Source organism: Myxocyprinus asiaticus, chromosome 50, assembly GCF_019703515.2.
Source record: "Myxocyprinus asiaticus isolate MX2 ecotype Aquarium Trade chromosome 50, UBuf_Myxa_2, whole genome shotgun sequence".
NCBI lineage: Eukaryota > Metazoa > Chordata > Actinopteri > Cypriniformes > Catostomidae > Myxocyprinus > Myxocyprinus asiaticus.
This window is the reverse complement of record NC_059393.1, coordinates 25533702-25547660: the sequence shown is the minus strand read 5'-3', so window position 1 is coordinate 25547660 and position 13959 is coordinate 25533702. Positions and strand designations below refer to the sequence as shown.

Here is a 13959-nt window from a genome sequence, read left to right as displayed (position 1 = left end):
ACCCATATAGACAGTAGTATTTTTTATCATGGTTAACATATATGGGTTTAACAGATATTTGTTAAATGTAGCTCTATTTGATGGTAACATTTCTAAAACAATTAATCTAAAACTTAAATATCCTTCTGCCTATGTTTTACTTGGTGGTGATTTCAATGAGGCGCCTGATTCGGTTGCTGATAGATATCCACCAAGAAGGGTTTCTGATGGTGCTAACCCCCTTATAGCGCATAGATACTTACACCCTGATAGTTCCATGTACACCTGGTTTAAATCAGATTTTTCTTTAAAATCACGAATAGATCTGTGGCTGATATCTGACTCTTTAATACCTTATTTGACTTCTGCATTAAATTCACCCTCACCTTTAACAGACCATGCAGCCATTGACATTATTTTGTCTGATGTTAGAACAAGGCATAGAAACAAATTAATTTAAATTTAACTGGAAGTTAAATTGCTCTTTTCTTTAATCTGATTCATATCGTCAGGAAATTGAGAAAATCGCAGAGAACATTAAATCCCTGGCTGGTGTCTCGGTGTCATGTGTATTGTGTTGATTCATGTCTTTTATTTTGAAATTCTAGTTCCTGGTTCATGTCATGTGTTCCTGTTTCCCTTGTCATGTGATTTCTGTTTTCCCTCCATGTTCTTGGTTCATGTTTTCATTGGGTTATTGTTTAATTAGCTTGTTATGAGTTCTGTTTGTTCATTGGTTTATGTTCTCCCATGTCTTGTATTTAAGCCCTCATGTTTGCATTGTCTGGTTGTCAAGTATTGAATGTGATGGTATGTGTTTGGTACGCTGTAGTCAAGTCAATCCATAGTCAAGTCTAGTCTAGTCTAGTTTATGTCAAGTTCATTTTTTTGTTAAATCACGTTTATAGTTAGGGTTTTGGATTCACTTTTGTAAATAAACTGCACTTGGGTTCTCATCTTCATCATCGTCTTCGTCACTGACATCGCCAGCAGCAACATTATAGAATACCTGACCAACCATGAACCCAGCAGTTTTACTTCTGTGCCTACGTCAGGGGAATCGTCCCCTGGAGGACTATGTTGAGGACTTCTGCGGTCTAGCCTGCCAGGTGGACTTTAATGAGGTTGCCCTCAAAGACTGTTTTAGATTTGGACTGAATGAGTCCATTTCTTTTTTGATGCCTGGCGGTCACAGTTCCCTCAGCCTGGCTCAATATATCGACCTCGCCCTACGGTTCATTGGTTCCCCGTTCACTGTGGGGGAGGCGGATGCCGAGCCAGAGTTCCACGCCAGGCCACGGCCGCCCGCCGAGCCAGAGTTCCACGCCAGGCCACGGCCGCCCGCCGAGCCAGAGTTCCACGCCAGGCCACGGCCGCCCGCCGAGCCAGAGTTCCACGCCAGGCCACGGCCGCCCGCCGAGCCAGAGTTCCACGCCAGGCCACGGCCGCCCGCCGAGCCAGAGTTCCAGGCCACGGCCGACCGCCGAGCCAGAGTTCCACGCCACGGCCGCCGCAACGCCGGGTGCAGTGACTTTGGTTTTCAAAAAACACAATGGACTAACACCAGCAGATGACATTGCCAGAGTTCCACGCCACGCCACGGCCGACAGCCGAGCCAGAGTTCCACGCCACGCCACGGCCGACAGCCGAGCCAGAGTTCCACGCCACGCCACGGCCGACAGCCGAGCCAGAGTTCCACGCCACGCCACGGCCGACAGCCGAGCCAGAGTTCCACGCCACGCCACGGCCGACAGCCGAGCCAGAGTTCCACGCCACGCCACGGCCGACAGCCGAGCCAGAGTTCCACGCCACGCCACGGCCGACAGCCGAGCCAGAGTTCCACGCCACGCCACGGCCGCCGCCGAGCCAGAGTTCCACGCCACGGCCGCCGCAACGCCGGGTGCAGTGACTTTGGTTTTCAAAAAACACAATGGACCAACACCAGCAGATGACATTGCACCCCAAATCATCACAGACTGTGGAAACTTAACACTGGACTTCAAGCAACTTGGGCTATGAGCTTCTCCACCCTTCCTCCAGACTCTAGGACCTTGGTTTCCAAATGAAATACAAAACTTGCTCTCATCTGAAAAGAGGACTTTGGACCACTGGGCAGCAGTCCAGTTCTTCTTCTCCTTAGCCCAGGTAAAACGCCTCTGACATTGTTTGTGGTTCAGGAGTGGCTTAACAAGAGGAATACGACAACTGTAGCCAAATTCCTTGACACGTCTGTGTGTGGTGGCTCTTGATGCCTTGACCCCAGCCTCAGTCCATTCCTTGTGAAGTTCACCCAAATTCTTGAATCAATTTTGCTTGACAATCCTCATAAGGCTGCGGTTCTCTCGGTTGGTTGTGCATCTTTTTCTTCCACACTTTTTCCTTCCACTCAACTTTCTGTTAACATGCTTGGATACAGCACTCTGTGAACAGCCAGCTTCTTTGGCAATGAATGTTTGTGGCTTACCCTCCTTGTGAAGGGTGTCAATGATTGTCTTCTGAACAACTGTCAGGTCAGCAGTCTTCCTCATGATTGTGTAGCCTAGTGAACCAAACTGAGAGACCATTTTGAAGGCTCAGGAAATCTTTGCAGGTGTTTTGAGTTGATTAGCTGATTGGCATGTCACCATATTCTAATTTTTTGAGATAGTGAATTGGTGGGTTTTTGTTAAATGTGAGCCAAAATCATCACAATTAAAAGAACCAAAGACTTAAACTACTTCAGTCAGTGTGCATTGAATTTATTTAATACACGAGTTTCACAATTTGAGTTGAATTACTGAAATAAATGAACTTTTCCACGACATTCTAATTTATTGAGATGCACCTGTATAGTGAATATTCATGACGGCATGGCGAAGGAGAACACCAGTGGGGAGGTGATTGCCACGATCAAAGGTTTGTTGTGAAATCTTAAAAGACGTGTCCAAAAAACACGATGATAATCCGTTCACATGTGGAGAGAAAATCTAAAGGTCAGTAATACATATATCCCCTATTAAATATTTTGAATAATCATTTCATCATTCTAATCTAATGCATTGCAATCTTAACTGTAGGCTATTTTGTCATGCATTAAATAGAACTGAAATTTTAATGACCTAAAACACCAACTGAACTAATCAATATGTTAATATTGCATACTTAATCGATTGCCATCTAAATTTATTTTAGTGCCATAGGCTAATTTATGCGTTATACATCTGCAGATGAAGAAGCTCAGTAAATGCGAATAGAGGAAAAAAGTGTCATCGTATAGGGCAGACAGGGGTACCTTCTGTCCCCCAGCAAGTAACCACTGACGTTTCCTATAATGGTGGTTGGTTAATAACAAATTACAAAAACAAAAAAACAGTATTGTGTAAGGCAAAACATACCTTGTTCAAATTTGTGGCACAACGATGACTCCTGGAAAATTCTGGCATCATGTACAGACCCTGGCCATTTGGCTTCAACATTTGTGATGAGGTGGGATGCAACACATATTACCTAGTTAGTGTGGACCAGTAATGAGTGGCATTTAATGGTTTAAATATTGATTTAGCACCCAATATTCTATTGTTACCTGCACATTGGTGCTATGGAATGACTTCCTATTAACATAGTCTCCTTCATTGACTGAAGGAGCTTTAATAGGAATGTCGGTTCCATCAATGCATCCAATGACATTTGGGAACCCTGAAATTGAAAGTTATATGATTAGATACATTTTAAAATGATTGTGGATGTGTACATATGTACAGTATGGATGGATAGATGAAGTAGTTCTATATGTAACTAAAGTCTCTCATAGAATATCATAGAAATGACAAACCCACCACTCTGTGGAATTCCTCTTTAATGAGGTTTGAGGCCAGGGAACTGCACAAAAGTGTGTAGGAACTGTTTGAGTGCAAGGCATACTGTACGAACAGCCCCACACACAGTTGCCTTTCCAACATGTTCTGCATCACCCACATTATACAAAAAACTCCACGTGGCAAAAAACGAAAGGCAATGCTCAAAATGTGCTCTGTGTTAAACGCCAATCCGCGATGTCACGTTGGATATGAAAGGTTTCAAAAGATTCGTTAAATAAATTAACGATTCTTGTGAAAAACGGTAACACTCCTGCAAATGTTCATTTGGATACGAAAACGCATCTATACGTGGTCTTATCACCCTCTCATGACGGAAAAGATTTTGTATAATCTGTGCTTCCAGGTCCACTGGATCTTCTTCAAAAGGGCACACCATGCTCTGTCAGCTCTCTGAAACAAACTAACCCTGGAACATAACCTGCTCCGGAGCTGGTTATGTTCAGAGAGTAAATTGCTATGGCTACTTACATACCCTGAAAGGAACCAAAAGCTGAGGTTATCTGTTAACTTATCTGTAAACTTACCCAGGTATGTCGCATAACCTGCTTTCTGGAATACACCCTGGAACGGACATTTCAAAGTTGAATTTACTGGCTGAAGCATTGTTTTCTGAGAAGCCAGTATTTCAACTTAGCATGTTTCCTAAATCTCTGATAACATATTATGATAATTTTATGCTTTAGTACAGGAAATATATTACATATTGAACTTTTAACGGCTGCCGGAAGTGATGTTTCAAACCCAAGCGTTGTGTTGCCGCTAGCTTTAGCGCGCTATCCACTCTCAGTTCAACACTTTTATTTCAATAATTTACATATTCGCACAGCATGGTATGATGGTAAAGCGTTAAACTCACTTTTGTAAGCTGCTGTCTTCACAGAAGTTTCACTAGTTGTCATATTCATTATTTACAATTGTTTTAAAAGATTACCATCGCTGACGGTAACTCCGCCCCTTCCGCTATGTTTGGCAAGCCGCGTGCGCTGAGTGCACAAAGTGTCCAACATTACACACTCCGTTTTGACGGTTAAAAAAGTGCCTCATCCGGGTACTCGTAGTGCACTTCGTTTTGTTGCATTTTCACTGTAAACATACTACTCGCACTACTTACACTTCAAAATGACGTAAAATAGTGCAGAAGTGTGCGGTTTGGGACGCACCTTTTGATACGGTCCGTGTACATTTTGACCGTTTGATTTTTAATTTGAAAAGAAATAAGCAGAAATGAGAAAATTAGGAAAAAAAATGGAAAAACAAGAATTCGGGTTAATTTTAGAAAACGCAGAAAAAGCTTGAGTATTTGATTTGTACTTGTGGGTGGGCCTAAAACGCCCCTTTCCTCTGATTGGTCAATCCACACCATCATCTCTTCCTCAAATGCTGAATAACAGTCCACCGCTGTCATAAAACTTTGAAATTTCATTTGTCTGGTTTTAGATTCATTTATCATTCTTAATATTATTTTTCAGAACATGTTACTGATCCATATTTATTGCACCTATGCTATCTCTCATTATGCAAACAATGAAACAAATATCAGAGTTAATGTCCACTGAATGTTTGAAGTGAACAGTAATATGCAATAAAAACACACAGAAATGATGATCAGAATGTATAATATTTTAATCAAGTGAAATATGGTCCAGAAGCATCACTCACTTCTACATCATTTACTTTATTGATCTTATCTGTTCTGTTGAAACTGTTATTCACACATGATTCAGACAATTGACTGTTCTCACGCCACACGTCCCTTATCTCACGCAGTGATAACGTCTTGACAGAGCAGCCAGCACCGTGCAGCAGAGAGACTTTATTAAGACCAATCAGGGGAAAACAGCTGCAAAACATCTCTCCCTCTTTCGCGCGCACCCCCGCCCAACAAGTCTCGCGATGGTATATGCTTCCGATGAAGCCATCCGTCTGCGTTCTCTCTCTCTCTCTCTCTCTTTATAGACAAGAAAACATACAAAACTCTCGTAGGGGAGAAATAAGAAACATACATCAATAGGATTGTCAGTGAAAATGAAAGAAAAGCGTCCCCTTTATTCTATTAATTAACCTTTTATTAAAATAAACCGAAAGGGTTTGACAATTTATTTATTCTGTGCCACGCGTAGATTGCCGTACCCATGCCCACACAGAAGAAAGCTGGCACAGACCCCTAGACTCTGCCCTGACTAGTACGGTTTGTGCCATATTAACGCACGGGCTTACCGGAGCTTAAGTTTATCGGGGCCCCAAATGGAATAAACGCGTCGTTTTCTCGTTTCTGCTGATTTCTTTTCCAATTAAAAATCAAACCGTCTAAACGCACACGGACCAGATCCATTGCGCAAATGAAGCGCAAAACAGTGTTTTCTAAAGCGCAGATGCCTGTGACAGCTCCCCGCTTCTGCTTTACATTCAGTCCGAATCACTGGACAAAGAAATGTGTTGATTTCTCTTATTTATTGTGCACACACAGTTATTCGACTAAAGAAACATGCAGTATAATAAGCATGTTATATATGAGGAAATGACAGTGGTGACGTGATGTCCACCTCCTCCTCCATCTTTACTCGCACACTAAAGGTTTGATTTAAATGCATATGGTCTGTTTTGTAAAGCTTAGATCAACCCAATCAGTGTTTGCATTTTCTGACAATTGAAGAAAATGACTCGCACGTTCAATTTATCCTGTTTGTGCTTATGGCACCTGTTTGGTAAGTTTTATATTCTATTTAGTGCAACGAACTAACTTCATCTACAACTATAACTATGAACTATTATTCCCAGAAAAAGTGATGCTCACACAAATCAAATCGCAGGAAAATATGATTTGGATTGTGGTGTTTGGTCTCAGCTGGCTTAAAGATGCTGTTACTTCTGCTGGTGTTCTTGATATTCTTCTAGTGCTTCTGATATTGTTGTAATATAGATATACGTTTAGTTTAAGTTTTTTAAATATATATATATATATAACTATGTCAAGGAAAGTCATTTTTATTTAGTGCTTTTCACAACACATTGTTTCAAAGCAGCTTTACAGGAGTTATTAGTTTATCAAGTTTCAACAACATAACAGCAGTGCGCCGAGGTAATGCAGTGGTGCTAAAGGGGAAAGTATACTTCAGCTGTTCATGTTGCTGATCACTCCATGTACAGTATGCGTGATGCACATTCTGTCATCAACACAGTCTGCGAAACCGTTTGGCCATGGTTTGGTTCACTGTAAATCATTCAAAACCATGTTAACCAAAAGTGGCTTTTGAATGATTCAGTTGCACACCTTTGTTTTAGAGCAAACCAATAATCTGACTGAATTACTGTTTCTTTTGTTCTCCAGGTGTGTTTGGTTTTCAGACAGATGGAGTGAAGACAGTGTCAGGGACTGAGGGAGATTCTGTCACTCTACACACTGATGTTACTGAAGTAGTGGGACGTGATGTGATACTGTGGACAACCCTTGGATATAACATTGCGAGATTCAATAGAGCATCCCAAAAAATTTCTAAATCTGATGGACCTAATGGGATATTCAGAAACAGACTGCATGTGACATTTCGCACTGGAGATCTCATCATCAATGATGTCAAAACTGAACACTCTGGACTTTATGAAGTTAAGATCATGCAGGGAAATAAGGTCTCATACAAGAGATATAAAGTTGAGGTCCATGGTAAGCAGTAAAAAACAAATGTGTAATTTGCTTGTGTCCTCTCCTTAGTTGTGTTTGTAGTTTTAATATTCTGTCAATAATGACAAATGAATCAGCTCTCTTGTTAACATTTTATTTTATTATATTTCTGTCTGTGTCTTTAGGAAGTGTTTTTCTGTAAGTGAAGGCGTTTTGCCACTCATCCAGGTGGCTTTATCAGTTTATCACACTATGGCATCACAAGAGTGATTTAATGCTGTGGGAGTTCAGTTATTGTCCAGATCAATAGTACTGAATCCCAGTCACAGGTGTAAATGACTGGGTTAAAAATAAAATGACATCATTGTTGGTATATAATAGAGTCTAGGGGTGACCGATAGTGGATTTTGCCGATACCGATAACTAAGGTGTTGGAAAAGGCTGATAAGTGATTAATCGGCAGATAGTTTTTAAAATTGATTTATAGAATGTTAAAGGGTCATGAAACCCCTCTGTTTCAGCACAGTTTAGTTCACAACATTTTCGGAAAATGCCTGGAAGGTGTGGGTGTGGTTAGCAGTGGAGTGATGTGGAGAAGGGGGAGGGAACACGACAGCTGTCCTATCTGGTCCAGTCAACTTTATTTCACTGAAGCAGTTAACAGATTTTAATAATTGCTTGTGACAAAATGCACAAATAATTGTATTTTCTTACAGTTAGTTTTGCAAGCTCACAATACATCAAAATTCATGGATGGTGTTTGAGAATATCAGTTCAAACCGCACCTCAAACAAACCCCAGTCCACCTCACGGCATATCTCGAAACTCTCACATTAATAAATGCGTGCTGCGCGAACATTTAGAAAGTTTCGCCATTGATGAAAAGCCTGTCCCCCGTCAAAATCGCGGAGAAGCCATACAATCTTGAACTACAATCATAGTCCGGTTTCAACTCGCACTGAAGCCCCGCTTGCTTGAGAGTTTGAAGCGCTCATCGTATAAGAATCATGTAGTTTCTTTGATTATCATGAGATAGTGCCTTCTCATTGGAGAAGGCCACACAGCCTCATAAATAATTACGAGACACTGATGACATGATGACACATCCTGTGACATTGACTCGATGTTGATTTTAAACCCACAAGATGAAAATAGTGCAAAAAAGTCCCTAATCACTTTCCTCCTCAAATTAAAATGAATGGTTGCTAAAGTTATGTTCTTTCATGTGCAGCACATGCATATCTGATAACATCTCAGAAATTGCGATTTAGTGTTTTCATGACTCTTTAAAAAAATGTCTTAGTCTTTCCCTACTAAACACGTCCTCCGCCTTGCTTCGCTGCCCACTTCTGTTCCAGTTAGATCACACAAATTAATATGCAACCATGGCTACAAGTGGGAAGAAATCCATGCTGGTACTCCCCCTAGCTGTCTGACCGTCCCTCTGAGCACTTCACAGTGGTGTGGTGGTGTTAGGCTTCCTCCACCTCCAAAATAACAACTTAACCCCTGGTTATGTGTAATACAAGTCATGCATTAATTGAGTAGACTGAGTAGGGTTTTTCGTGGGCAGTCTTTAAAACTAAAGGATATTGATTGAACTGTAAGATTAATGATTAAGTGTCTTCAAAGTCCATCCTAAATTGACTGCAGGGGTGCTGGTATATATAGTGTACTTTACTGTTTGGCCTAACTATTCTTTATATTTATTCTGAATATTTTCCAGCTCTTCTGCCCATTCCTGTCATCAGCAGAGACTCTCCGCTGTATGATTCATCATCTAAAAATTCATCTAAATGTGTGTTGGTGTGTTCAGTGGTGAATGTGACACAGGTGACTCTCTCCTGGTACAAAGGAAACAGTTTATTCTCCTCCATCAGTGTGTCTGATCTCAACAGCAGTCTCTCTCTACATCTGGAGTGCGTCAATGATTCTTACAGCTGTGTGGTGAACAATTCAATCAGCAACCAGACTAAACATCTCGATATCTCGACTGATCTTTGTCAGCCATGTTCAGGTATGTCATTTTAGTTCATAAAGTGCATGTAGCAAAGTTTGTTGGGAAATCTTTTTTAAAAGTGCATAAACTCAATATTTTTGTCTTGTTTACCCCAGACCACTGTTGTAGTCTCACTGAAGCTGTGATCCGATTGGTCATCTCTGGTCTGGTGGGCGTGGCTTGTGTAGCTGTACTGGTTTATGACATCAGATCCAGAAGAACTGAACAGAAGAGATACATCAGACAACACCATCAGACTCGCACGGATAAACATGATTGAACATCGTGTCTCACAAACAGTTTTCACATTCACTTTAGTACCATTTAAAGCAATGCACCATTTTGTACCATTTCTTCTCAAGAGCAAGTCTCACAATCTGACCAAAAATTAATGTAATTTTTAAAATATGGTTTGTGAAAGTGGATCACACTTCAGTGTGGGGCTCGCCAAAGCTGAGACTTTATTCCAAAAAAGATTCAAAAATATGTCAGTGATGTGTTATATCACTCTATTTTAAGTACACACTGGATGGAAATTAAAGTGTGTTAATAAATGGACTGTGACTTCAGAGGCAATGTTAGCATGTTTGACTGAACTTTCAGAGCAATTCAGATTGTTACTTTCATGAAGGATGAATATTCAAAGTTCATGCAAAAGCTTAAAACAAACGGCTTGAATGTATGTAAATTAAAATGTATATATACTGCATATTAACAAATATGATTTTGATGCTGTTAAAATTCATTTTATTTTGAACAAGTTAATAAAATAATTTAACTCATATCAATGTTTCATGTGCATTTATTCATTTATATGGGAAGTCTTGTAATAGGCTGAATATTGAGTAGTCAGATGGTAATTTTCACAAAATAAACCAACAGAACACCAAGGTTGATTTTAGCTGTTCAACGATTTCATTCTTAAATTACATAATTCCAATACAAATCAATATTATATGTCTGTGTATTTATTTATTTGGTTAGTAGCCGTGTAACGGGCATGTCCAGGACTTTTTGCCAAGGGTGGCAAAGAGGTGGCAAGAGTCGGGTTAGGGATGGCATCCAGTAATTTCGTCTGACCGGGGGGAGAGGGTGCGGGAAAGGGCGGAATGTTGTATTAGACCATGCGTGACATGGACGGGTTAAGGTGTTGCGCAGTCTCCAGGACGCTAGTGGGGTCCGAGATGGGGTGGCAAGTCTCATTCTCGCATCCGTGCCACCCTTGTGCCCCAGCCTCTGCCGTGTAATAAGCAGGATAATGCCCTCCACTTCGCGTCGGGGTCCTGATCACCCTGTCTGGGTTTATTGTGCAATGACAAATGGCTGACTGTACATTCTCCCTTAATTAAGCTGGGATAGGGGAAAGTGTGCTTTAAATCGCTTGTCTTAATTGCTTAATTAGCGTAGGGAAAACAGCCATGATTGCATGGCATTTCAGAACGCTGCTTTCTGCAGAAAATATTTGCAGTTAACTACGGTTTCGGGAAACACCAAATAGATGAACTACGTTGGTGACTGTAGAGTTTGCAACTTGCTATGGTTGTCGAAACGCACCTCTGACCGACTCGATTTGTGAAAGAAGTTCATTTGTCACTAGAACTCTCTCTCCATCAGGAAATATCAGATTTTTGTCTGATACTTAAAGCTGGCCAACACCTTGTCATGTTACACTTCTACATGTTAAGAGGGGATGAGCAGGAGTCAGGAGACAAAGTGATAACTTTAAATCTGTTTTTCTATAGAGTGGAAAAATCTCTTTACCCATGAACCAACCGCACACATGCAATAATAAACACAATGTTAGGAGCAAGACGTTTGTCCACTGAACAGAACAAACATCATACATTTAGGTTTCTCGCTGACTCAATTAAACTCAGACCACAACAGGTTTCACTTTGACTCAGAAACTGAGCTGATAGAATGTTATAGTGCATTCAGTGGAATCACAATTCATTCTCTTCTTGAGAAAAATGCACTGATGTTTTCTGTAATACAATGCATTAAAATGAGACTTAAATTCAGAGCTAAAATCATACAGTACATTTTCCAGCACTGAAATTCCAGCATTTGTCCATTTGTTTCCTCACTGGTGAAAGGGTTTCTGACAGTAGATTTATTGTGATTAAGTATAATTCAGAAGCTGTCTTGTGTAGAGGGGAAGTAAAACCGCAAGTTTCATGTTTGCAGGACAAGAAACCCTTTAAACACACTAAACACATTCAGTACAAGCACACACATCTATGCAGAACTGGCTCAACTCACTTTCACACATTTATTTTATTTTCGTGTCTGTAGGCGAGGCCAGTATTTCATTGGTTCTTTTTTGCAACTCGTATCACACTGAATAAACATTTATCACTTTGAGCAGCGACAACTTCCTGCAGTTTTGTATGACTGTCTTTTTCAACAAGAATTAAACAGACCCATAATAGGCTAACTTTAAAGAATCATTTTAAGGTTTAGATCGTGCATTCATTAAATGTAAACTCATCTTCAAGGATCTCTGAACAACCATTAGTGTTGTCGTCTAGGCAAGCATCCCTTACTCATACTAGGGATTATGGATTTGAACAAACCCTTAACTGTAATTATTATACTTCAGTGTTTAATCATCCATGATACCTCAATTCATGTGTCTTGTTGAGATGTATGCCGTAACTTTACTAAGAGATCACACTTACCATTTTTACCTGGCGGATGATAAAAAGGGCAGAAGGATCCCCCTAGACCTACACTGAAGAAGGGATTTATGCTTTCTATTCACAGATGTTTTGGCCCCATCAGGGAACAACAAACAGAATCTCTCACTCCATTAAAAACCAATTAGATCAAAATACTTGATCAAAGGCATTAGATGAGATTATTTGTAGATCAATAAATGAGGAAACTCGAAGGGTTAGTGATGGCACATTCTGGTACATAGTCTTGATAAGTGACAACCAAACATGGTGTTATTAAGAACTGAAGAAATAACTTGACTAAAGTTTACACATATATTCGGTGCTTGTGTTATTGTTTCCTCACTTCACCGTTCACACTGACTGAACTTTTTGTGAATTTGTGTTCCAGTAGGCCACTTCCTGTACAGCTGTTTTACAGTGAAGATTTCAGCCAATGCACCCTGACCAGAAATACTGTATGTTGAAGATTAGATAGTGTATTAATTGACTGCTAGTATTCAAACCATTATTTTGGCCTTGTCATGAGATTCTGAACTCTTTATTGTTAGTTTGATGTAAATAATGATATAAAAATATTAGGGCTGTCAAACGATTCAAATATTTAATCGTGATTAATCATATAATTTTTTGTAGTTAATCGCGATTAATCATAATATCTTTATAAACATGAGTGGATAAAATATGCTTCATCCAGATGTATTTTTCAGTCATCCACACAAAACCTACCGCACCAACAGTTGAACAACAGAAAATGAACATAACACAACTCAATTCAAATTAGCTACAAAATATGGTAGTTGTAAGTGTATTATGATAGGATTTATTCCCTTCTTTTTTTTTTTTACAGACATGCAAAAAGTTTGCACTGTCATTTACAATTGACAACTCTGTAAAAAATACATCAAAAACTCCTTTTAGACACCGGTCACAATTGTAAACGGTGGGATTAATGACAGTGTAGATTACCTGCAGGGTTCCAGCAATGTCTCCAACTTGATCGCGCACTATCAAACAGAGACACTGTGACAGAACCTTGTAGACAGCAGCTGGGTTTCCGTTAACCAGTAATTAGTACCGCTGCTCCCTATATGCATATTACGCAGTCTGCGTAGAACACTGACTCCCTAGGGGGCACCAGAAAATCCACTGGCTGCTTTTACTGGCACGTTATACGTTATTCAAGGACCCGGTAGCAGTCACAGATCACAGACGATCTTGGCCAACAAATGACCAACGCGTGGTCCTATTGTACATGAGAAAGCGCGCTCTTGCGTTGCTCTGGCGGTCACAATCCTCACACCACAAGTGGGCAATGGTTTTCTTTTTAGGCCTGAACAGGAAACCGGTGCTGCGTCCGAAACCAGAAAAATGCTGCCTTCGGAGGCTGTATACAGAGGCAGGATGAAAATAAGGTGCTTTTCAAACTGTTCGGAGACCCGTTTCCATTCCAAGAGTTCCATTCATTCAAAACAGCTGTCAATTAAGCCAATAACTGATTAGGCAGCAAGTCAGCTGCCTACGTTTTCGGATGCAGCCTGGATGTGGTAGATGAGTCAATAGTTGAGGAGTGGGGAGAGACACTGAGAAAAAACAAGTTCATTTGAATGGACTGGGGACAAAAAGTTGTATATATTTTTCGAAAAGATTCAACTCAAATTGCTGTCTGAGTCCGCCATGACAATTGTTGAAAGAAGAAAATCCGCTCAAGCGCCTCTTGTGGCAACACTGAGAATGCAGCGTGTACTTGCGTTGGGTTATGAATTGAGCGCTGACACATTTCACAGCACAACGACACATTAAATACTTGCGTAGCAAGGTGTGTCT

The 13959-nt window shown here is 40.5% G+C and overlaps 1 protein-coding gene across 2 annotated transcripts; it reads left to right on the top strand.

The window, feature by feature from the left end:
• The first annotated feature begins 5154 nt into the window (after positions 1-5154).
• LOC127439158 (uncharacterized) lies at positions 5155-10132 on the top strand. Of its 2 annotated transcripts, none has more exons than XM_051695282.1 (4): positions 5155-6541; positions 7165-7497; positions 9272-9472; positions 9571-10132. In XM_051695282.1, the coding sequence occupies exons 1-4, from the start codon at positions 6493-6495 to the stop codon at positions 9732-9734; spliced, it is 747 nt and encodes a 248-aa protein (XP_051551242.1). In that variant the 5' UTR covers positions 5155-6492; the 3' UTR covers positions 9735-10132. The 2 variants fall into 2 exon arrangements, with proteins under 2 accessions (XP_051551242.1, XP_051551241.1); XM_051695281.1 differs by having other exon boundaries at positions 9182-9472.
• Positions 10133-13959: the final 3827 nt, after the last annotated feature.

Excerpts from the sequence above, each read along its gene's own strand:
- LOC127439158 (XM_051695281.1), top strand. The coding sequence starts at position 6,493 with ATGACTCGCACGTTCAATTTATCCTGTTTGTGCTTATGGCACCTGTTT. Across the intron at positions 6,542-7,164 it reads GTGCTTATGGCACCTGTTTG|GTGTGTTTGGTTTTCAGACA; the intron begins GTAAGTTTTATA and ends TTTGTTCTCCAG. Across the intron at positions 9,473-9,570 it reads TCTTTGTCAGCCATGTTCAG|ACCACTGTTGTAGTCTCACT; the intron begins GTATGTCATTTT and ends TGTTTACCCCAG.